Source organism: Cheilinus undulatus, linkage group 1 (genome assembly GCF_018320785.1).
Source record: "Cheilinus undulatus linkage group 1, ASM1832078v1, whole genome shotgun sequence".
Taxonomy (NCBI): Eukaryota; Metazoa; Chordata; class Actinopteri; order Labriformes; family Labridae; genus Cheilinus; species Cheilinus undulatus.
Genome location: NC_054865.1, coordinates 11,878,995 through 11,902,263, shown reverse-complemented (window position 1 = coordinate 11,902,263; position 23,269 = coordinate 11,878,995). Strand labels below are relative to the sequence as shown.

General features: G+C 38.3%; 1 protein-coding gene across 1 annotated transcript in view; it reads left to right on the top strand.

The window, feature by feature from the left end:
* LOC121506994 (SH3 and multiple ankyrin repeat domains protein 2-like) overlaps positions 1-23,269 on the top strand; it is a 351,623-nt gene that overhangs the window by 237,403 nt on the left and 90,951 nt on the right. The window contains exon 16 of the mRNA XM_041783083.1: positions 3,462-3,586. Within this exon, the coding sequence (XP_041639017.1) occupies positions 3,462-3,586 (125 nt within the window). The remainder of the gene's footprint in view (positions 1-3,461; positions 3,587-23,269) is intronic.

Genomic DNA, 23,269 nt, shown 5'->3' with positions numbered 1-23,269 from the left:
GGAATAAGCCTTCACACAACATTCAACTGCTTTGATCATGCATCATCAAGCAGATCATGTAAAAGGTGTGCAATGTCATTTGAGTCTCTTCATGCAACATGCTATTGAAGAATACAGTCAAAAACATCAAAATTCAAACATATAGAATGACGCACAGCAGAACAAATCCTGATATTTACCTGCTGAACTGTGGAGGCCCGTGCATTATATTCATGCTTACCATGTCACATGAAGCTCCAGCCAACTATGAGCTACCCTCAGATTAGTAAGTGCCAATCAAGTTTTTTAAAAAGCTGCTTTTTACTTCAAAAGGGACATTTTGCATGCAGAAGTGTATTGTAAAACATGAAGACAGCAGACAGACTTTAAATCTTGGCATATTATAGCTAATATGCACTTTGATATTTTTAATGCTACACTTTGCCTTCATCAAAATGTTGAACAAAGTGAGCCCATGTCATACAGGTCTTTCATATGATACAGGTTAACATTGCATGTATCTAGTTGGATTTTCTGTGTTTTTCATGACATTTCAAAAACAAAAGATGTCAGTGTCAGTGTAGCATTCTGCAGCCCACGCTGCAAAAACAAATGTATTAGAGAAGTTTTGCGTATTTTAGAAAAGGGTGTTTGTGGAAAAAAAGTCTTCGAATAAATCCAGCCTCGGGACATAATTTCTGCTTCATCCTGCTCTGTGTTCAAACACTATTTTCTTTTAATATCCTAAATAAAAATGTGTGTAAATTGTGTCAAACTTGTGTAAAGATATGGTAAAATATCTCGTGAAAAATCCCTTAAAGTACAGAGGACAGGCAGTCCCTGTTGACGCCACAGTCTTTGTTTTAATACAGAATATTTGCTTTGCTTTTTAAAGGAACACTGAGGGGACGTTTTTCTGTCATCCATGAATCTGACACAACTAATATCAGCTCTATCCAAATGAGTGTTAGTGTGTTAAAGCTCAGCTCGTAGAAATGAACTCTCACTATCATTTGCACCCTGGGGTGTGCGTGTCTTAAAATGAGAGGGTCAGAAACAAAGCTGGCAGTTTTCTATCGTGAGGACACAGAAATGACTGTCTTAGACCATCAAAACTCTGGTCTGAAGCCGAAAGTCTGTGGTATAATGCAGTGATTCCTTTTTTTCCCTAGAGCCTCCACTTCCTGTATCTAAGAAAAGAAGAGCCCCCCCAACCACCCACACAAATTGAAAAGTGATAGATTGCTGTCAAAAATCAACATCAATTTTAATAGTTTCATGGACAGATCCCTAAGACAACAGATCTACATAGAGTATGTTAATATATGCCAGTGCTTCCCAAAGTGTGAGCCATTGGTGGGCCCTAGAGGTGTCGTAGGCGGGCCACTAAACGTTATATACCATTAAAATACATAGAAATAAAAGAATCCATCTTAATTGCATTTCAAATTATCTTAAAATACTTGGATGCATGCTATTATTTTAGGTCTCAGAAGTAACAAAGCATAGACAGAAGTTTTAACTCATGTTGCCTTTTTTGTCATTTAGTTTGTATAATGTATACACCAGTGTAACAGTTTAACTGGTGTTGGACTATCTGGTGACACTCCATTAAACTATGCCACTCACTTCTCGATTTTAAGAATTAAACAGTGTCTTCAGAGACATTAACGCTACTTAACAAGAGTTTTCTAGGCCACAGAGAACATTTGTAGAGATAAATATAAGAAAGAACATGTAAGTGACTTTGCAGATGTCGGATAAAAACAAAATAGATGGCAGTGGCTCATCTGTGACCCCACAAACACTTTCCGAGTAATGTTGGTGTGTTTGAAAGCAAAGTGTTTGCATTGAAAATCCCCAATTATGGAATAAAAATATGACAGACAAAAGTAAATATTTAAGCCTCATATTATTGTTGCATGGAGGTTTCGGTGGGCTCCAGAAGATTTTCAGCTTTCAAATTGGGTGGCAGCATACTGAAGTTTGGAAAAGCTGATATGTGCCATTCTGATTTTGGCAACTGCTGTGGCGACAAAACCTTCCACCCCCATGAGATCTTTGCCTCCCCCCCAGGAGGGTCAGGACCCCAGGTTCAGAACCAATGGTACTGTATGATATTTAGAGATGGCTTTGTAAAAATAGGGATATTATCTGCATGTCCATAAGGCACGTCCACTGAGATAGTTCCACTCACACAGGATGCACAACATTCTACCATCTCCACAGTAATATTCATTTGCTGATGTTCAAATAGTCTTTTCCTTCATGCATGCCTCTGCTCCAGTCCGGGTTCTAATAAATTGAAACACCTGCAGAATCTGTTTCATGCAACAGAGTTGAATTCATGATAAAACTCTACATAACCGTTCCTCGTGTGAGTACCTTTGAAAATATAGCCAGAAGATATAAACAGAAAGGTCCAACACCCTTTATGCACAAATTATGGAATACGGAAAAGGATATCTGTGCAGAAATAAGTAAATACATTCTAACAGCCAACCTGTATTTAATGTTGAGCTCACAGAGGCTTAATCAACATAAATCCTGGCCAGAGATGGTAAGTTTTCTAAGATGTAGAAGTTTTCACTGCATCTTTGTAATTGTTTCTGATGTTGTGGGAATGCTTCAGTGAAATGAGACTTAAATCCTCCACCAGCGTCTCGTGCATGTTCTGTATGTTCAGTGGCACAATGGAAAGAGAAGATTTTTCGTTTAGTTTAGTCTGTTGAAAGAACAAAAGCAAAAATGAAGTGTAAATACCAATGCACCAGCCTACAGGTGCACATGGCTCTTAAAGGAAATGAAGGACGATACCACCAAAACACACCCATGTTTAATCAAACCAATTAATCCAACCTCCCTGAGCTCTGTGCCTGGGTTTATGCTGGGATTGTGGGCCATTAAGATAGTAAAATGTACCCCATTGCTCCCCAAATCGCTGTGTGCCATGCACCTTAGACATTGCACTCTACATGTCAAAGTGGGACCCTTCAACATTAATTTTTTTGTGACAGAAGACTCGGCTATCCTATCTGAAGAATGCTGTAAATTGACCAAAATATTGAATATGTGGATATTGTTTTCTACAAGATGTGTTCAGTTCAGGTTAACTATGTGTTAGGTGTTGGGACAAGTGGACAGAGTCAGAATTAAAACTGGTATGTGGTGTTTACATTCTCAAAAACAAAGCTAGATACTTGAAAACCCAGACCTAAATTGGGATACTACAGTCCATGTAAACTAGTTCAGAGTGTGTCTTCAGATGTGAATGTAATCTATCCATCAGTGCCGTTATGTGTTTGACAAGTTCAAATGTTTTTCTGCTAACATTCATTCACCGTCACACCTCACACTCTCTCTCCTCTCTGACAGTTTTTCTTAGCTTGTGTCGGTGTTCATTGTTGTGACTCGTTGGTATTATTACACTTAATTTTCCTTTCTTGTTATCCTCACCACCTCTGTTTACTCTCGCTGTGCAGCGGATACACCCATTGAGGAATTTACTCCTACGCCCGCCTTTCCCGCGCTGCAGTACCTGGAGTCGGTGGACGAGGGAGGGGTGGCATGGCAGGCGGGACTCAGGACGGGGGACTTCCTCATCGAGGTAAGACCTGCTGCATTTTCAAATGCAGTTTCCTTGAACCTGGTTGGATGATACTGGTGCTGGCAAATCTCAGTCCTAGTTCTGTGATACCAGTCATCCCTGTGCAGACACTAGTGTTGCTGTCTTTTTATTGCTGTCTTTTTATTACTGAGTCTCTCAAAAGAAGCTGATGATGACAACGTTGTATTCTGAATCCTGTTGGTCTTGCTTTTGCAGTGAATGAAGATAAAGTTTAGCATTAATTTCTACACTTACAAAGTCAGTTGAAGCGTATTGACAGTAGTTTCTAGTTTGAATCATACTGTTTGTTTGTTTGTTGTTGGATTCTACCTTTGCTCTCCAGTTAATTTTATGTTTATGATCCAGGATGTTGAGTGTGTCCTGATGCCTGAATAATGGTGTTAGGTGGACATGATAAATGCACAACATTTCCTCTTAACTTGCTGCCTTTGCCCTGTGTTTGAATCCACATATGTTCATTAAGAAACAAATGTTGCTTGGAAGTGCCTGGCTGACATGAAACAGACAATTTCTGTAGAACTGAATCAGTTAAAGGTTTCATGTTTGATGGAAAACAGCTCCTGAGAAGATTTGAGGGTAATCCTGGTCTGTTGGGCCTTGGTCAAGATGCTGTTTCAAGTTCAAACTGAGCATTCGAATGGGGAAGAAAGGTCATTTAAGGGACTTTGAACACTCCATGTTTGCTGGTACTAGATGGGCTGGTCAGAGAAACAGCTGATCTGCAGGGATTTTCACACACAATCACTAGCCCTGTAATTAACTGGTGACCTGTGCAGGGTTTGTCCCACCTTTCACCCAATGACAGCTGGGATTGGCTCCATCCCTTGCATTATACAACTTCAGTCAGGAAAACTCTCATCATACATTTAACCATTTTACTGCAAAAAAGGATATACAGGTTTACTTGGCAAAGAAGGCTCTGCTCAAAAATGCTCCCTGGGTTAGTCAAGCAGCATGCTTTGCTTTCCAGGGAGTGCATAGCTAGAAAACCCTATACATTTATGACAATGCATATTGAATACAATGAAATTAGTTCAAAAGCAATTAATACATAATAGACAAACCTCAATATGAGGATGCAACAAGCTTTATGCTATAAAGGAGGAGGCTGGGGTGGAGGAGGTTAAGCTTTGCCAGCAGCAGCAGTGTGGTACATCAGCATTTATGTAAGCATGGATTAGTGAAGTACACCATGTTTAAATATACCGCTGTGTTGAGAGAAAGAGCTGTGATTGGCTGTGGGTGGCGATAAATGGGATCAGCTAGCCGTCAGCTGATCACAGCTAGGCGTATGGCTACTGTATCCTTCATGAACTAATGCTAAACTTCATAGTAGTCGTATAGGTCAGCCTTTTCTTAACTAGGGTGCTGTATCAGCTTGGGGTGCTTTCTGGCACTGTCAGGATGAGCAAGAATTATAATTAATATGCAGATATTTAGAGATCCTGAATTATATGTTCAAAACTGTCACACATACCCTTTTCCTGAGGTAATGTCAGTGTTGAGTCAGCAAATGAATAGGCAAGAATCATGCATGTTTTTTTCCAGTGCTGCAGATGAAACATGTCAAAGTGTGTTTTTAGGTCTACACAGATGTTGTGTGTAAAGATACGCATTTTATTTGTTTAAAGCAAGTGCTTTAGAGATTGATCTCGTTAATTCTTTTACTACATAAATTCTTTGGGAAGGTTTTCATTTTTGTTCCATACCTTTTGATGGGAATGGGAAGATGGGATTTTTCAAAAGTTTGAAGGGTGCTTTGTCAGAAAAACAAAAGGTTGAGAAATGCTGATATAGATAATAAGTGGATGGATAATCAGATAGCCAGTGGTTGTCTTCTTTTAAAAAAAAATGCTGTGTGTTCTGATAGGGCTGGGCCATTAATCGATCGGTTTCAAATTGCAGAAGGTGCAATATTGTTTCTACCTGGAATTTGTGCGAAAATACCAGTCTAAAACTTTTTTACAGATGAGGTGTTAAGCATTACCAATCATGCAATCATTCAAGTTCCTTTTTTTAGAATATTCTACAAAAAAAATTCTACTTCTTTTTTTAAACTTTTTTATTATTAAATAGAGAATGATATAAAAATTATCACACCCTTCAATTCAACAATTCATACCCCATTTGCAGTATGAGTCAACATCATCACAATATAATATTGTGTTGGTTATAATATAGTATGATTTATTCCTTGTTTTGTTGGAAGGGACATTAGATGTGGGACTCAAAAAATAATCACATATCAAATCACAATCACAGTATTGAAGGGAAAAAATGGCAATTATTTTCCCAAAGCGTCCAGCCCATTTGTGTGTGTGTGTGTTGGAGGGGGCATTGCCTTTATTATGACAAGACAGCTGAGGAGAGAGTGGGGCATGCAGAAATCAGGAATCGATCCTGTGAACCAGTCAGTGTGTTGAGGACTGTGGCTTCTGTTTGAGTGCCTGCTCTACCCACTGAGCTAAAGCAGTGCTGGGGTGGTTGTTCTTATTTGTTATGAAGCATTGTCAAAACTTGAAGCAGAAACAGATAGCATTAAGTGGACTGAAAGCTTTGTAGAGTCAGCTTTGAAAGCCTGAGTGTTGAATTTACTTTATACTTTACCTCTGTGTTGATCTTCTATCCAACCAGCATTATTATCCTAAAAGTGGAGCTCACAGTCAGCTGTTCTGCCTGCTGTTGTTCAACCTAGAATGTTTTGCATACTGTTTCTTCGTCTTTACACTTAAGTAATGTTTATTTAATGAGGTTGTCACCATTTAGGTGCTTGTTGAAAATAACGCTGGTTCTGAATTAAACAGACATGCTGTTTAACAGCCTTTTACTGTGAAATCACAGGCTTTAATGCAAAGAGTCTGCAGACTTTACCGTACATGTTGCCATGGGATCAGACATGAGCAGAGAGAGTCTTTATGGATTTGAGTCATTTTGTGTGTTTATCTTTACATGATCAAATGCTCTATAAATCAGATTGATGCTGTTTTATAAGGCTGAGAGTGATGAAGTGACAGTTTGTCGTTACGTGGTGCGTTATCAGAATATTACATAAGGATGATGGTAAATACATGAAAACACTGAAGAGCAGACTGCAGCTTTTCAGCACATGCTGTTCACCAGAGAGCAGACGACAGCAACAATGAAAAGACAGACTACATGTGTTTACAAGTGAATCAGCTGTCCTGTTAAACTTCTCTGCTGTTGTTCACCTTCTCTTTGTCACAACTTATCATGCCCAGCTTGTTGCTTCAAGATTGCTGAGGTTGGAAGGATATTTTAGTGTCTGTATGAGGTTAAGTTTGCTTGTTCAGAACCAACAGAGGCATCATATCAGTCTTTAACGATGCATGATGGGAAGATGAGTTTAACAAAGGAAGTTGTGATTATTATTTACCAGCCAGTTATCTTTTAACAAGTGAAATAATTAAGATGCTGTTTTTCTTTAATATTACTAATGAATCTAATGAAAGATGTGGTGGTTTATTTTATTATCTGTTAATTTCCTTGTTTGGAGTATTAGAGTTGATGCGAGCACCAGGCATTGTCTGTAATGAGATCTAATGATGCAGAACAGAAACAGCATCAGTTTCCTCTCACTGATAGCGGATTGATTGGGTTGTGCTTCAGGATGTTCTTTGTAAAACTCTGGATTTGTCTTTGAAGGTTGGGGCCTCCTGATTTGGTGGGGAGCCAAAGTGAGCCACAACTTACCTTCTCCACCAGTGCTTTTAACTTTAGAGACGGATTTAATTGGGTTTATTGTGGTGGTTACACATTTCCTGAAATGACTAAAGACAGCAAGCAGACTTTAAATAATGGCAAACTAATGAAACTGAGAGGTTTTACACTGTTTATGTTTGTCTAATTAGATATTATGATGAATGATTGAATTTCTTAAGTACGTCTTTCACTGCATAGTGAAATAGTTGCATTTCAGCATTGCCTTCATCATTCTTCTTTTTCCATCCTTTTTGCTATTTTGTGTGTTTTGCACATTCACTAGTCTGCAGAACACGTAGATTGTGTTTGAAATTTAACTGTGCTTCTTTTGGTAGATCATGAAGCATCCCAGTTGTGCCATTTACTTCACTATGACAGACTCCACAGGATAAAGCAGTAGTAATTGAATTTCCCTGCGGGGATAAATAAAGTTATTGTATTGTGTTGTATTGTATGTTCTGAGCCAACAGATGCTGAAATCCAACACCTGCTGGATTAGAATAGAATTGTGCTTGTAGATTTTCTGCAGACATGTCACTAAAATGAAGTCACTCAGTACAGAGGATGGAAGAAGTGGTGGCGTTGACATTGAGCAATTGTAGTTGACAGTTACTTTTGAGGTCTATTTAGGAGCCATAAAAGTAAGAGGGAGTAATGAAATGGGGTCAGTCTTCTTAATGTCAGAGAATCAGTCAATTGAAGTGATTCATCAAAGAAAAATGAAAAGAAAAGTCCTGAAAACCAGGCTTAAAGAGGCGTTTCTATGTACACATGCAGTGATCTTAAAGCACATAAAACCTTCATGCTAACATAACTTTTTACATGAATACCTCTTGGTTTAGTGTTTCACTAAAATGACAAAATTTGCTCATCAGACCACACAGAGACAAATTTGTGAGTGCCCTTTCTGTTCTCATTTCATTCAGTTGAACATCACCAGTACTGTCACATTTTGAACCAGAGGGGTTTGTGTCCACAGCCAGCGCTTTTAGCAGTTGCAGCGTACACAACCTCAGTTTCAGAGGTTAATGTTTCAACTTCTGCTTTTCTTCGGTAGTGTCTGTTTTGTCATTTTTAAATAGCTCTGTGTGCTATTTAAGGACGCAAGAAAAAATTAACAAGAAAACATGAAAAACAATGTAAAGGACCTAGAATCTTTACCCTTGAAAAGATGGGTTGGATCTGTCTCTCCGTAGAGGTCCTTTACCTTCTTGGTTTTGACTGTTCAGTGAAGAAAGGATGCTGATGAGCATTGAACTGATTTCAACTCTTCAGACTGTGAGTTATCTGCAAAAGTATTTTATTATATTGGTGTTTGATCCTCGTGGGTGTTTTTCAAGACCGGGTCCTAGAGTGAACAAATCAGTATATGTAAACTGTTTTACCTCCGTGTGTACAATCAAACGCAGCTTTACTGACACGATCACGTCAAAGCCCACTTACCCCCATGCACCCCAGCCTTCTGCTCCGCTACTACCAACGTGAGCAGTGGTCATGGAGAACAGCATATGCCACATGTTCTTAGATCCACTGCAGAGTGCAACCAGAAGGGTGAGCAGCCAGGAGAAAGTTGGGTGCGCTAACTCCACAATCTTCTTCTCTGCTTTTGCTGATTTCTTTAGCAGCGTTTTCAGTTGTTTTGAATGGTTTCATGCTTATGCAGGCATTCCTTGAAATGATGCAGTGTTTACAGAAAACTTTTTCAGAACGATAAAGAAATATTTTGTTTTCCTCTCCATGTGGACAGGGCCTAACCTCCATTTTCCACATACAGCTGCCAAACCGCATCAAAACCCATCGATCAGAAAGCTCCAGAAGAGGAAGTCACAAGAGTAGAATGTCCAGTTCTTTCAAAATACAACACAATGCAAGGACTTCCGATCGTAAATCATCACTATATCAACATAACATCTCATCCTGCAGCGAGAGCAAAGGGTCATTGAGGGGTCAGTGGGTCACAGAGCTATAGCAGCGCCATTGACGAGGAAAAGTTAACTTTTAAGGACATTTAGAGAAAAAAATTTACATAAAACTACAGATCCTTTAAGCAAACATTAACCTTTTAACTTCCTATTGTGCTCACCCAGTGGAGGAAGCAATAATATCATTGACTGACACCAGAATGGATGATAAATTAACCTCAAAAGGTAAAACAGTCTGATGTTGACATACTATTCCTGTGAGAACTCGCAGTTCTAGACTAGCTTCCAGTGGGCGAGGTCACTTGCCTTCGGTCAGACCAAACCCACTGCACTTCGGTACACAGCGCAGTCGTCCTATGTGGATATTGAGGGTCAGAGTACTGCAAGCAGAGGGACAGAAACACCTGATGCCAAATTCGTTTTTCCAGCTCAGGGTGCTGAAAATGCTGACTTTAGTGGCCTTATATTAAACATGAACATGAAAGTGCCAGCTTTGAACACAGACCCTGATACTAGTGTTTGGCAGTGTGAACATTAGCCCATTCAGTGCTTCTGTTGCAGATGAGACACTGCTAAGGAAAAAGATGTTTTAAGATTCATAAAATTATTTGCAAGTGTCGAATACTGACATTTGAATTTGTCAGTATTAGCTTTCTAAACCTTCCATGTACAAAAGGTGCACTATACTGAGAATTTGTAGACAGGTGTATTTCTAAAGCCCTGGCATGCAGTGAGAAACTTGTCCCTGTTTGCAGCAGGAAAGAATGTGTGATGTGACATACAAAAGGACTATGTAACATGTTGTTTGACCTTGGGGTTGCTGACAATGTCAACCAGTCAACCATTCAATACACTCGACTAAAGTGCAAAACAAGAAGGTCACAGTCTTATGGGAAAAAAAAAAAAAATGATAGAAAGCAGCATCTTTACATCGGGGATGGTTATTTTATCATCATAGTGTTTCATTCAGTTGTGACTATAAATGACCAGTGACAGTGGTATTGTTGTTAGCTGATTAGTCATGTTGTCTTAGCTCTAAGCTGCAAAAAATGTAAAAGATTCTGCAGTAAAGAAAAGTTTAAATAACAGATTAATGCAGCTGAATCGTATAAATCGATAAAGTAGACATTTGTAGTTTTATGGTTGTTCTCGATTGTGCTTATGCTGAGCTATTTTTAAAAATGATGAAGTCTTTTACAGAAAAAGACAGGAATTTGTTGATATTTCTCTTCAGGCTTATCAGTGGAAACTACTCATAGTTGGGTATGTTTTCTCTTCCCAATACCACCATAGAAAGGATGTTTTAATGTCTCTAAATGTCTCCTTGGTGTGAATTGTGTTAATGTGAGCGGTGCGCCTTCCTTAAATGCTTCAGAACCATCCTGCATAGCTGTGGTATTTGAGGAAATGTTATGTGTCGAATGCTATTGTAGGGATTTCAGTCTCTGATGTTCCCTCGCTTATTACAAATCACATCCCAGCTGCTGAGGAGTCAGAGGAAACGCACATTGTCTATTTTGAGCCTGTTCTTTCTTCCTCTTCTTATATGACTCCATAACGACCGTGCGTCTGTGAGCAGCTCTGCACAGGAGATGGGTTTATTTTGTGTTTCTGCTAAATGGAGCATCAAACGAGGGGAGCTAACTGTACGTATCTGTCTCGCTCGCTCGCTCGCTCCTTATCTCTCATTCGTTTCATATCAGATTTGGGATGTTGACCCCTTTAATCGTCTCATCAGTTTGCCTCCAAACTGCAGAGGAGCAGCAGTCGAACGTGTTTACAAAATGCATCGAAGGGATTGAAAGTGTTTGACACATTCACAGCTGCACAGCCTCCAGCTTCCTAACCATCTAAAACTCATATTCTCTAATGAGAGCGAGCTCGGCATCTCGGCACTTACTTCCTCCCATCATTGTAGATTTTGTTTTGACATTATGCTCCAGTTTTATTACAAATAGTTGCCGAGAGATCCATTAAGGAGCTCTACAGTAACCTTCCAGGATCACTGCTGTGGTTTGCTTGAGTTTGATGGATGTTTTATATCCTGGAGCTGCAACTCCAACAGAAACTGCACCAGTTGGCCTTTCCCCACTCCAGGATCAACAAGAGAGCACTCTCTTAAAGGGTAGCTCTGGTCATTTTAAACCTGAGCTCTATTTTAACACATAATGGGGCCCAAATGACCAAAAACATTTGAAATTGCTCCAGTTTATTACTTCAGCCTGTAGTAGGGAGGCAGGCTGTCAAGGCTGCTGAGTGATTCCAGGTGCAGTAAGTTCAATCACAGTACGATCATCGCTGACAGGTTCAGACACTCAGTTCCCTTTAGATTAAACCTGCTGTCACTAAGTCACATTCAGAGAACTGTCTTGTCTGCTTGACCAATGTAAACCCAATGATTAGTGCATTTCAGGTTCTGTTATGGTCTTATGGGAAATAATCTGTTGAACTTTTTATGAAAGGAATCGTGCTGGACGATAGGAACAGTCACAAATGAATTCATGTGGATTTAATTGCTGTTAAATGATCCTTTTTACACTTTTCTGCATGTCACAGCACTTTGTAACCCCCTGTTTTTAAAATTGCAATACAAACAAAGTTATTTTTATTTCAAATAAGGGATACCCTGAATGATTGGCAGCCAATCATGATCAGCCAGTATTTATTAGACTACATGACTGGAAATTTTTTCAGAAATATGGCTGGGAGTCACCGATCTGATCACCTGGTTTAGCTGCTGCTCCAGCTGCACTTAAAGTAGCTCAGTGAAAATTCCCCAAACTTTGTCTGAAGTCCAGTTAGTCAGAAGAGTATTTATCATATATAGGGATGCAGGATATTATCGGCATATCATTATAAGTAGATATGAACATTTCTGCTGATATGTACGGCCCATATGCATCTGTATGAATCAGACAATGGCCTTAAAAAATCAGCAAAATATACGGTTTGGGTAAATCAGCTAGATCGAGTAAAAGTAGTTGTCTGGGTTGCTATGTACTATTCAAAGAGGCCCACAATGAGCCCTGAACATTTTGAATGAAGCCCCAAATGAAAAGCAACTACCAGACTTCCCTACTCCTCTCTCAGCTCTGCTTGACTCAGCCTATATGACCCACGAAAGAAAATGAGACATAAAACTTAAAGACTGAGTATTTAATACTTTATAATGCCTGGAAGTGCTGCTGTAAGGTCAGTATCAGAGAGATGATTAACAGTACGCTGCAGAAACGTTTTTTATGTCTTCCCAGACATTGTTTTTCAGTGATTGACACATCTGACTGGCAGCAGGGGGAGATTTTTGACAGAAAAACTGTACTTTTAACATGTGCAACTACATCATCAAAATGAGGACTTTTTTTTTTTTTTGCGCACAAGGACTCCTAAAATCAACACAACCTGAAAGTTTCTAGGAGAGTGCTGCAAAGCTGCAAAATGGAAATCCTTTGTCAAAAAAACCAAGGTCTACTCATGTGTCTGTTTACCTGTTTCATTTTAAAATTAAATCTTCATTCAAGAAACTTAACAAGTAAAATGTTCTCTTTTTTGCATTGGCAGATATGTTTACTTACTTCAAGCAATTCAGGCTTTACATTTGCTTTTTATGCCAACAGAAGGTTTTTTTCACCAAAGTTAGTCAGTCAGATTTGCTAATGTTACGACCCTTGGTCAAATGTTCTGTTTTATTAACGCCTGTTTGAAAATGTGCAGCTTTTTCTCCTCCCTTACAGTGTATGAGTGTCTATATTAAGGAGTGTGGCTCCATTCGAATAGTCCTTTTTTGGCGAGGAAGGTTTTAAGGGAAGTTAATGACCTGGAAGTATTTGAGTGTTGGCCATGATAAGAGCTGTTCAAATCCTCTAAATGATAAGGATCTTAAATACTTCCTTTATTATCCCCTTTAGCAGAGGACACTGGACCATCCTTTAAGAAAGGAGAGAAGAAAAGATGACCCACAGTTCTCTGTGTCATTTAAAGCGACTCTCCTCTGGATCGTTCAATAAAACAAGAGACCAGTGTGACTGATAATGTCCTCTTTACTCAGACAACAGTTTTAATTCAATCAAACTTGTGTTTCATTTGGATAAATAGGAGGAAAGAGGAAGGTGAGCAGAGGAAGAGACTTATCCAGATGTCATAACCACTTCCCTTCACATATGGACTTTTCAAACAGACCCTGTGAGTGTCTTTGACCCAAGTGCTGTAGCTGATTGGCTGATTCAAATGAAATAGCTGTTGCCTGATTGGACCCAGCCGGATACCATGGACTTTATAAGAGAACCTTATATAACAAGACATATTGTCCTTATAAGTTTAGCATTTGTGTATTTTATATGTATGCAGCACAAAGAAACAGTAGATTTCTACATCTGAAGAAAACATAAAATATATTTACATGCAGGCTGTGATTTTTGTGCAGTGCACATATGTCATAGAGCTAGTGATCATGTGGTGATGCCATATACAGCTTTATTATTCTTGTTTCAACGTATTTCCTCTTGATCTACATAAAGGAACTTCCTGCTTAATGTCATTTTTACTTAATCTGCTCTCAGGTATAAATTTAAAAGGGTTTAAGGAAGAAGGAAGAATAATGCTGCCAAATACATCTTTACCCAGCATGCACTGCACAAAAATGGCAGCCTGCATGTGAATCTGTTTAGTAAAATTTCCCCAAATTGTCAAAATATTGTTGTTCTGTATTACAAACCTATAAAAGACATGAATGTTAATCTAATAAAGCCAAAATGTTTTAACTTGCAGAGTTCCCGTCGCAGTCTGCAGTATTGCTGCAGTCTGCTCTCACCCTTCACTGGCTTCTTCAAAGGAAGCCAGCATTTAGATCTCCCTGTTCCTAGCCTAAGATTTGTGTGAAATGTGTGGGCCTCATCATTAACAGATTTGGTAAATATATTAGATTTTAAGATTGTTGGTTTACGCAAAACTTCTGTAAATGGATTGTTTTTAATACTGAGCTGTCATCAGAAGTTTGGGACAGATTAGCCTGATGTTTTTTTGTCCTCGTGTCCAAAGAAGACTTAAACTGCTATTGTAAAAGTAATTCATTTGTGTCATTGGCTTCCTTGGGAGTGAGAATAGCAGTTTCACTCAATGCAGCCCCCAGGTCAATTCCAAACACCAAAAAAATTGAAAACTTGCAAAACATGACAAAGTCTGGTATATGTTTAGTTCTTTCAAAGACATTGGTAGATATGATTGGCTGCAAATATTTTTGTAAAACATTTTTATTTGCATCACACAATTCACTTGCAAGAAAGGATTGTGCAAGAAAAAATGTGTTAAAATATCAAGTAACTCTCATGTTCACTGCATTGAAAAGGCATCTTGAAATTGATTTGATTTTGTGTTTATTTCATTAAATTAACATATTCTATTTGCGCTTGAGTTTAAAAACAGAAATATGGATAAAATAAATGACATCACTAAGGTTATATTCAGAATATCTGACAATTTGTTCAAATTTGGCCCTTTTTAAGAAAGGATGAATTACACAACCTACGATTGCTTGACTTTGTGCAACCTGCAAAATTCGGCAACTAAATCTCTACTGAAAAAATGTACAGTTTATTGTGAACTGTGCGAGTCTGAGTAGGTTTGGTTTTTGAGACAATATACGGCTGCCTTTCTTGGCCACAGTTTTAATTTTGGCAGCTATTTTGATTTTAGTCTTAGTTTTAGTCTTTAAATGAAACACATTTTAGTTTTAGTGACATTTTAGTCATTTCTATCCTTTTTAGTTTTAGTCGGCAAAAACTCAAAATATTTTAGTCTAGTTTTAGTCCATAAAAAGTCCTCACAGTCCTTAGTCTTTACTTTAGTCCAAGCATTTATTCTCATGCTTAAATCTGGGAGTATGTCCTATAAACTCTGCTAAACCTGGGGTTCCTGCTTTCTACAGCTGAGGGACAAAAGAAATACAGGTGCATTGTTTTTTGACATTTACCCACAGTGGAGAATTATCACAGATTTTTAATGTCCAACGAAAACTACATTTCATTTTAGTCTAGTCATCTTGACAGAAACTAAACTTATTTTTAGTTAATTTTAGTCATCATAGATTTATTTTTGTTAGTCTTAGTCTAGTTTTTGTCATGGAAAAAAAGGCTGTTGACGAACATTTTTAGTCAGTTTTAGTTGATGAAATGAACACTGCTTGGCCAGGTCTCCTTTGGAAAAGAGATCTTTGATCTAAATGGGACTAACCTTGTTTAAAAAAAGGAAGACAATCATGCAGCCCTCTTGGTAACCAAAATTGTCCATCCTTGCTTTATAAAAAGGACATAAAAGTAAGATTTGACTTTGCCGTTTCCCTCTGTAGGGACCCTTCTGTTATCAGACACTAAAATTAAAAACCTGAGCCTGCCTGACAAAAACAACTTTTGATTAGGGCTGGGCAATTAATCGAGATTAAATCACAAAATGCCATGCTGCAATTTACAAATCACAGATGTTGCAATATTGTGTTAACTTGAAATATGTCAAAATACCAGCTTAATACATTCATACTTAGTAGCAGCAGAGATTTTATGCACATTTTGCAAACAACATAAAAAACTTTAGGTTTTGTATTTTTTTCATGCTGCTTAATATTTGTGCAGTTTAAGTTGAGAAATACACACATCAACACTATAATTAAGCAAGTAGACTCATGATACCTTTCATGTATTATGCCATCATCACATTATTGTCTAGTACAACCACAATCCTACATTATTACTAAATGTGCAGCTGTAATGAAGATTGATCACATTTTTTGCATTTGATCAACTGAGTTATGTTGCAGCCTAAACTGCTGTTATGCAGACAGCAAAACCAAAAAAAAAAAAAAAAAATAGTTCCTGTAAGCCAGAAAGACCCCAGATATTTAAAACAATGATGCATGAAAAAATACAAGAATTACCATTCAAAGTGATTTATGTTGATTTTTACATCATGGGTTACTAAGAGACTATAGAAAAAGCATAATTCACTCTGATGGTCTTTTTAAATCCTCCTGTCTTTATTTCAGTGTACATCACCATCTTTTTAACTTTGCATAGATGTGTGTGTGTTCAAACATCTGTTTTTGTTGTGCACATCTGCCCTGTTTCCCCTCTGCTGTACATTAGCAGAACATATCCATTTGCATGTATGATTTAGGACTCAGCTGAGCATCAATCTTTCATCACCTCTCACAGCTTGGCATGAGAACGCACGCATGCATCCTGTGCTCTCACATGCAGGCACTCCAATCATTATCCTAAATGTGTTTAAGTGGGTGCTTGTCGCCGTCCCTGTCAATAAGCTCCATGTTTCAGCCATCTGAGCCTCGTATCAGTACAGCTTGTTGACTCTAAGTGAGTAAGACAAGTCAATGAGGAAGCTCACTGCTGCTGCAGCGCCATCGAGGAGGACAGGACGTGTTATTGATATCACAATCACCTTTTAACTGCACTCAAATGGCTGAGAGTCAGGAAGCTATAGGTCAGGGGTGATTTGGATGCTACAGACTCATTCCTCTGCCCTCATATTGAGCACAAAGCTGTTTTCTTTGTCCTCTCAGTCAGCAGAGTGTGAGCAGCAGCAGCACAGAGCCAAAGCTCTGCCCTGTGGTCTCAGTAGGAGGTCGTTATGATGTGGTGTCCTTTGGGATCATCTCATCATCGCTGTTGTTGAAGCTGAAGGAAAAGTTCATCATAGGACACGTGGCCTCATTTTCTCTGCCTTCATAGTTCACATCACTCAGTTTTAATGCAGGCTTCTGGGCCTATTTCATTCTGTGATTGTTCCCAATGTTAATGATGATTCATGCAATTACACATCAGTCTGTAGTCTGGAGATGCATCCATCTGCTTTCTTTATTTGGAGAAATTCACTTGTCCCTCTCACACTTTAGGACATATGCTAGCTTTAAGATAGGACTGTTCTTTCCAAAAGAAGTGACTGGAAAGCTACTGAAATGTAGTAACTAGCTGTAATTACTCTTCATAAAGTAACTGGGTTACTAATTGAGTGACATCATTATACAAACCATGGTGAAATCCCCATAGATAGTATACCATCAAGTACTATTTTTCACAATAGCTGTTTTTGATTCCCGCAGTCTGAAATTGTCACAGTAAAAACCGTCCAGACTTTCCAGCGTCAACCAAAAGTGTAACGGTCTCCCAGACACAGGTGCAGCATTGTAGGTTTTGTTTTCCAGGATGAGTAGTAATGAGTCATCAAGTCAGGACATAAGACAAACTTTAAAGGACCAGGAGCCGTGTGCACCAGCTAGACATGAATACAGTTGGTCTTATCTCTTAAAACCAGCTCAGCTTCCACTGACACGAGGCCAACATTGACTCTGAGTTTACCAAGTGTACCATGGATTGGTCATAGCTGCATCCGCTCTTGTCCAGGGGTTTTTGCTTTTAACCAGCTAAGTGGTCAATGTAAGATCCCTCTGTTGGCGCCAGAATTGCATGTTGGCTGAATGAATTCTTGATATTTTTAATCAGTTAAAGCCCACAATACATCCTGGTCACACACTACAGCTAAATTGTAATGAAGTCGCCTGCCACTAGTAGCCACTGTAGCACTGCCTTGCTGCCACAATGCTCTTTAATCCAGTGTAAACAACAGTAAGCTCATAGCAATGTTAGCATCTCATGGGAAAAGTGTGGTTTGGCATTAGTTTTAATCTAGAAAGTGGGGACAAAGTTATCTAGAAATTGTGTCAGGATATACTTACATACAACTGAAGCAACACGGGATGTATTCAGTACAAGCACATTAACCTGTAAAGACAATCAAATGTTGGTGGTGCTAGCTCTGCTTATATTATCAACATCAGCACCACTGTGGTGTGAAGTTGGTTTACAGAATATGTTTTCATGACGTTAGACTATTCTATTAAATAAAGCTTAGCATTAGTCCATGCAGCTTCACAGAAGCCATACGCCCAGCCATGATCAGCTGACAGCCAGTTGATCCCAATTATCACCACCCAGCTCTCACAGCCAATCACAGCTCTTTCTCTCAACACAGCAGTCCATTTAAATATAAAGTCCTTCTCACTAATCTCTCCATCAATGCTGATGTACCGCACTGCTTGCAAAGTTCCCTCTCCTCCACCCCAGCCTCCTCCTTTATAGCAAAAAGCTTGTTGCACCCTCATATTGAGATTCATGTTAATATGAATTAATTGCTTCTGAATTAATTTCATTGTATTCAATATACATGTTCATAAATATTTCTGTCCATATGTGGGTTTCCAGCTATACACTCCCCGGAAAGTCAAAGCATGCTTCTTGACAAAGCCAGTGAGCAGCTTTTGATCAAAGCTTTCCCAGCCAGCTAAACTGTATATCCTTTTTTTAATAAATGGAACAATGACAATAGTGTTCCTGAATGAAATGCCAATATAATTTGCATTCAATTAGGTGTGCAATTATTCGCTAACGATGAGTTGTCTTATCATTCTTGTTCATATCGTATAGAGATGATTGTTGGCAACAAAGTAACACACTAAGTCCTCTCCTATTCTAAGTTCTTATAACTATTGACAGAAGATCTGGATAACACAAACCAAAAGAAAAGAAGTGATAAATATTGTGTGGGGCAAAAGCAACCCTTCTTGTTGCCCTGTGTGATGTTTGATGAATATTAAGGAGTCTCACAGTATTTTAAAATGCCCACCCTGCTCTTCTGTTTTAAAGTTTGGAATCTGTTGCATCAAATTAGTGCCTCACAAAGTTTCCCTAATAAATAGTGTATCGATGTTTTCTTGAAATGGAGGATAATGATTAGGGTTGAACGATTTGGGAAAATAATCTAATTGTGATGTTTTTTCCCCAATATTGCATTTGTGATTTGATATGCAATTATTTCTTAATTTCCTCATTTTATGTTTTTCCAACGAACACAAGCAATAAATCATTCTAAAATACCAACACAATATTAGATTCAACAAGGGATTAACAGTTTTGAAACAGTATGTTATTGTGATGATTTTGACCCATATTGCAAATTGGATATGAATTGTTGTGTTAAAGGGAATGATGATTTGTATGCCATTCTTGTATCTGATAATAAAAACCTATAAGAATGAAGTAGGTTTTTAGAGTATTAAAAATGGCACCTAAATGATTGCATGATATGTAATGCATACCATCTCTGCTGCAAAAAAAAACATTTTGAACTGGTATTTTGACAAATTTCAGCTTAAAGAAATATCACATCTTCTGAGATTTGAAAATTGCAGCAGGTCATATTGCGATTTAATCTATTTTTCCTCTAATTTGCCAGCCTTAATTATGACATAATGAAAGAAAAAAGTTGCTCAGTCTCAAAAATCAGCACCTGCAGGGCACAAGCAGCTATTTGTCTCTACATGAAAATCTCATACTGTGAGGAAAAATATTCAATCTGTCCAAACAGAGCTCGTCCACTAAAATGAAAACTTTCTATTAGCTCACTGCCTGAGTAATAGAAATAATAGTCCCATCACAGATAATCTTCTGGTTCTTTCATCTTGATGTTTGTCATTTAAAATTGTGTGAACAAAAAGTGCCACCGTTGTGTGCTACTTTTTCCTTTCATATTGGATTTAATGAGTCAGAACTTTTAAACTTACACCTGATCCATCTTAGGCTTTTAAGTTACAACAGAGCTGTGGTCCAGCTGGGTGTAACTTTAAGTTGGTTATATAAGGTGCACTAGACATCACTGTCTCTCCTGTTCTCCGTGTGCATGCAACATACATTAACCTTAACACGCGCATTTAATGAGATGCTTAAAGGATATAATAAAACATATTTGCTGAACACAAAAGAAACAGTCAGCGGGGTGGAGGCTGTGTAGAAGGGGCACAGCAGGCTGGAGGGAGTTTGTCTTTAGCAGCTGTCAAACTAAATCCTTTAACCCTTTGTGTCGACATCTTTCTAAGTTCTTTAGATTGTAACAGCTGTGAAACAGTCAGAAAATGGCATATTTCTCTGTATCACTGCCATGTATGTTATTACTTGTGCAGGCTACCTCATCGCCCATTGCTGCTTTTCTCTCTCTCTGTCTCCTCTTGTATATTAATTGTATATTAATTTCCAGCATCAACATTTACTATTTTTCCCTCTATAATCTCTTATTTAAAAGAGGCAGTGAATGGTTTTAATGGGCTGCATTCTAAACAGTACACACTGAGTTGGGCAGTGAGTAGATCAGATGTACTGCAGTCAGCAGATGATATCCTGTTGTTTTAGTTGATGCAGTAGACATTCAGCTTCTCCTAGTTTTACCAAATTACTGAAAAGCCTCTTTACACACGGCTCACCTGCTGTGAAAACAGAATCACAAGTGAAACTTTTACAACTGGAGCTACTGTTTGCTTTGAAATGGAGGGTGGCGATAAAATCAGCAAGGTTCAGATCGCCATTATTGTTAAAGCAATGCTTTAAGCAGTGTAATCATTGATTCCTCTGCATGCTGCTTGAAATGATCTCAGTCATCTCAGTCTCCTCTTGAGTGTGTAGCAGACTAGTGTGAGTCTATTCACCACTCTGTCAATAAAATGTTTTCCACACACTTTTATGAATAAAAATCCAGACTACAAAATGGAAATAAGGCCACTTCTTTACTGCATGACCATGTGTCACAAATTATGTTTATACTGTTATTCTTACCATTTTTTTTTTACCATTCTTATGAGTCATACAAAATTACAAATGACTGCTGCATACTTTACAAAGCTGTAGTGACTCAGGCCTAAGATAGAAGTACAAGAACTCTTTAAGTCCATGTTTTCAAATGAAAGTAATATCATTGAACAGAAATGAGTCTGATGTGTTCTAGGGATTCTGTCATAAAAACAACCATGGTATGATATGCAGTACCTTTTAAAACCATCCCTGATGTTTTACCCTTTTGTTTATTTTATTAATCAATCATGGTCAATGTAATTTGGCTATTTTGACAAAAAAAAAAAATCTTCCCCCAAGATGTAGCTCTCTCATAAACTGGATAAGATAGTCTTCCAGGATTTTTCTGTACTTTGGTGCATTAATTTTACCCTCTACCTTTACAAGGCTTCCAGGGCTGGCTATTGAGAAGCATCTCCACAGCATGATGCTGCCACCACTGAGCTTCACAGTGGGGATGTTGTGTTTGTGGAGATGTGCAGTGTTTGGTGTCTTGTCTGATGGGCAAAAAGCTCCATTTTGGTCTCATCAGACCAAAGAACTTTCTTCCACTTGACCATGAGTCTCTGAAACTCTCTTGGCAAACTGGTGGAGATTTAATCTGAGTTTTCTTAAACCGTGGCTTTCTCTTTGCCACTCTCCAATAAAGCTCTGAATGGAGAAGAACCCAGGCAACTGTTGTTGTATGTATGCAGAGTCTCTCTCATCTCAGCTGCTGAAGCTTGTAACTCTTTCAGAGTAGTCATAGGTGTCTTGGTGGCCTCTCTCACTAGTCTCCTTCTTGCACAGTCACTCAGTTTGTGATCCAGGCAGGTGCTATAATATATCTTCTATTTCTTGATGTTGGATTGAACTGAACTCGGGGATGTTCAGTGCCTTGGAATTTTTTTTTTTTTTATCCATCCCCTGACGTATACATTTAATAACCTTTTCTTTGAGTTGCTTGGCATTTTCCTTGTCCCCATGGTGTCATAGAAGCCAGAAATACTGATTAACCTGACTGTTACTGACTGCCACTACAGATTTGATGACAGATCTCTCCATAAAGTCAGATGATACTGTTTGCTGATCTGTGGAAACAATTGAAGTTTGGACCGTAGCGTTTATGCTACAGAGCTCTGCATTTGTGTTTTCTTTATACAGTTTAGGCACAACTAAAACCCCCGGTTACATCATTATAACTCTTGTTATTTCATTCAGAACAAAGATTTAAAGTACTATTGAGCAGTATACCACAGGAAACATAGTGAGCCACTGGCAGGTCTGTGCATGAAATAGTTTTTTTTATGGTAAAATATCATTAGTCAGTGCTTGTCCATATGGTTTAGTGGGTCCTCCAGTACTAAAATTACTATGAAATCCATTCCCTGAAGGAGGCCTCTGTGGATTACTGAGTGCCTTGTAAAGACCTTTTGGTAGCGAACAGTGAATGGTCATTTTGGGACTGTTTTCAGGCTGCCATGCTCTTGCAGCTCTATCATTGGTACAACCAGAAAACTGAAGTTCAGAGATCTGACTCTTAATTGTGCCTTCACTTTGTCCTCTTTTGACTTAAACCACACATCTTTGTCTTAAAGGGGTCAGCTCCACATACATTCATGACAAAGTTGAAGTGCCTTGACTATGAAAACCTTTGTATTTTTGCTAGATTATATGAGATTTTAATCTGAGTAATGCCAGACGTTTTACACATAGCTGAGATTTGAAATGACAGTGAAAGATAGAAGATGTAAAAACCCTGACACATGCAGTTGTCAAGAGCACTACTTCTTAATAATTTTGATGTTTTTTCTCATTTGTTTCACTGCATTCATTATTCTTTTGTAACTTATTTGATGAAATCTACAGAGACAGGTGTGCAGCTGTTGCAGGCAGCATTCTGTCTCCACTGTGCACATGTCAAAAATCATTTCGGTTTTTAGAAGAAAGAAAACACGTTAGAAAACCTGCTGAGGAGGAGAAACAAAGACATAAGTAGGGATGCAAGATTTTGGATTTTTACCAATATTCCATGTGCTGATATTTCTTAAACTATTTGAGAGGATTCATAGCTTCAGTCATGTGACCTGGGTGGAGGCCTGGAGGTTAAAAATAGCTTACAACAGTGGCAGCTGCCATTGAACACTATATTAAGGTGCAGCACAAGCCATTTATTCTCTAGCTTGACTAAATGATGTATATTTCCATTACCTGACAAGAAGAAAAATAGGGATATTATTTTACACTGTACCTTTTTGTCTTTTTTGGACAATTATATATATAAAACTTAGGCACTATTTTAATCACTAAAACCAGAAAAGTTTCAACCAGAACCGGCATACCTACAGTAGAGAGGAATCCTT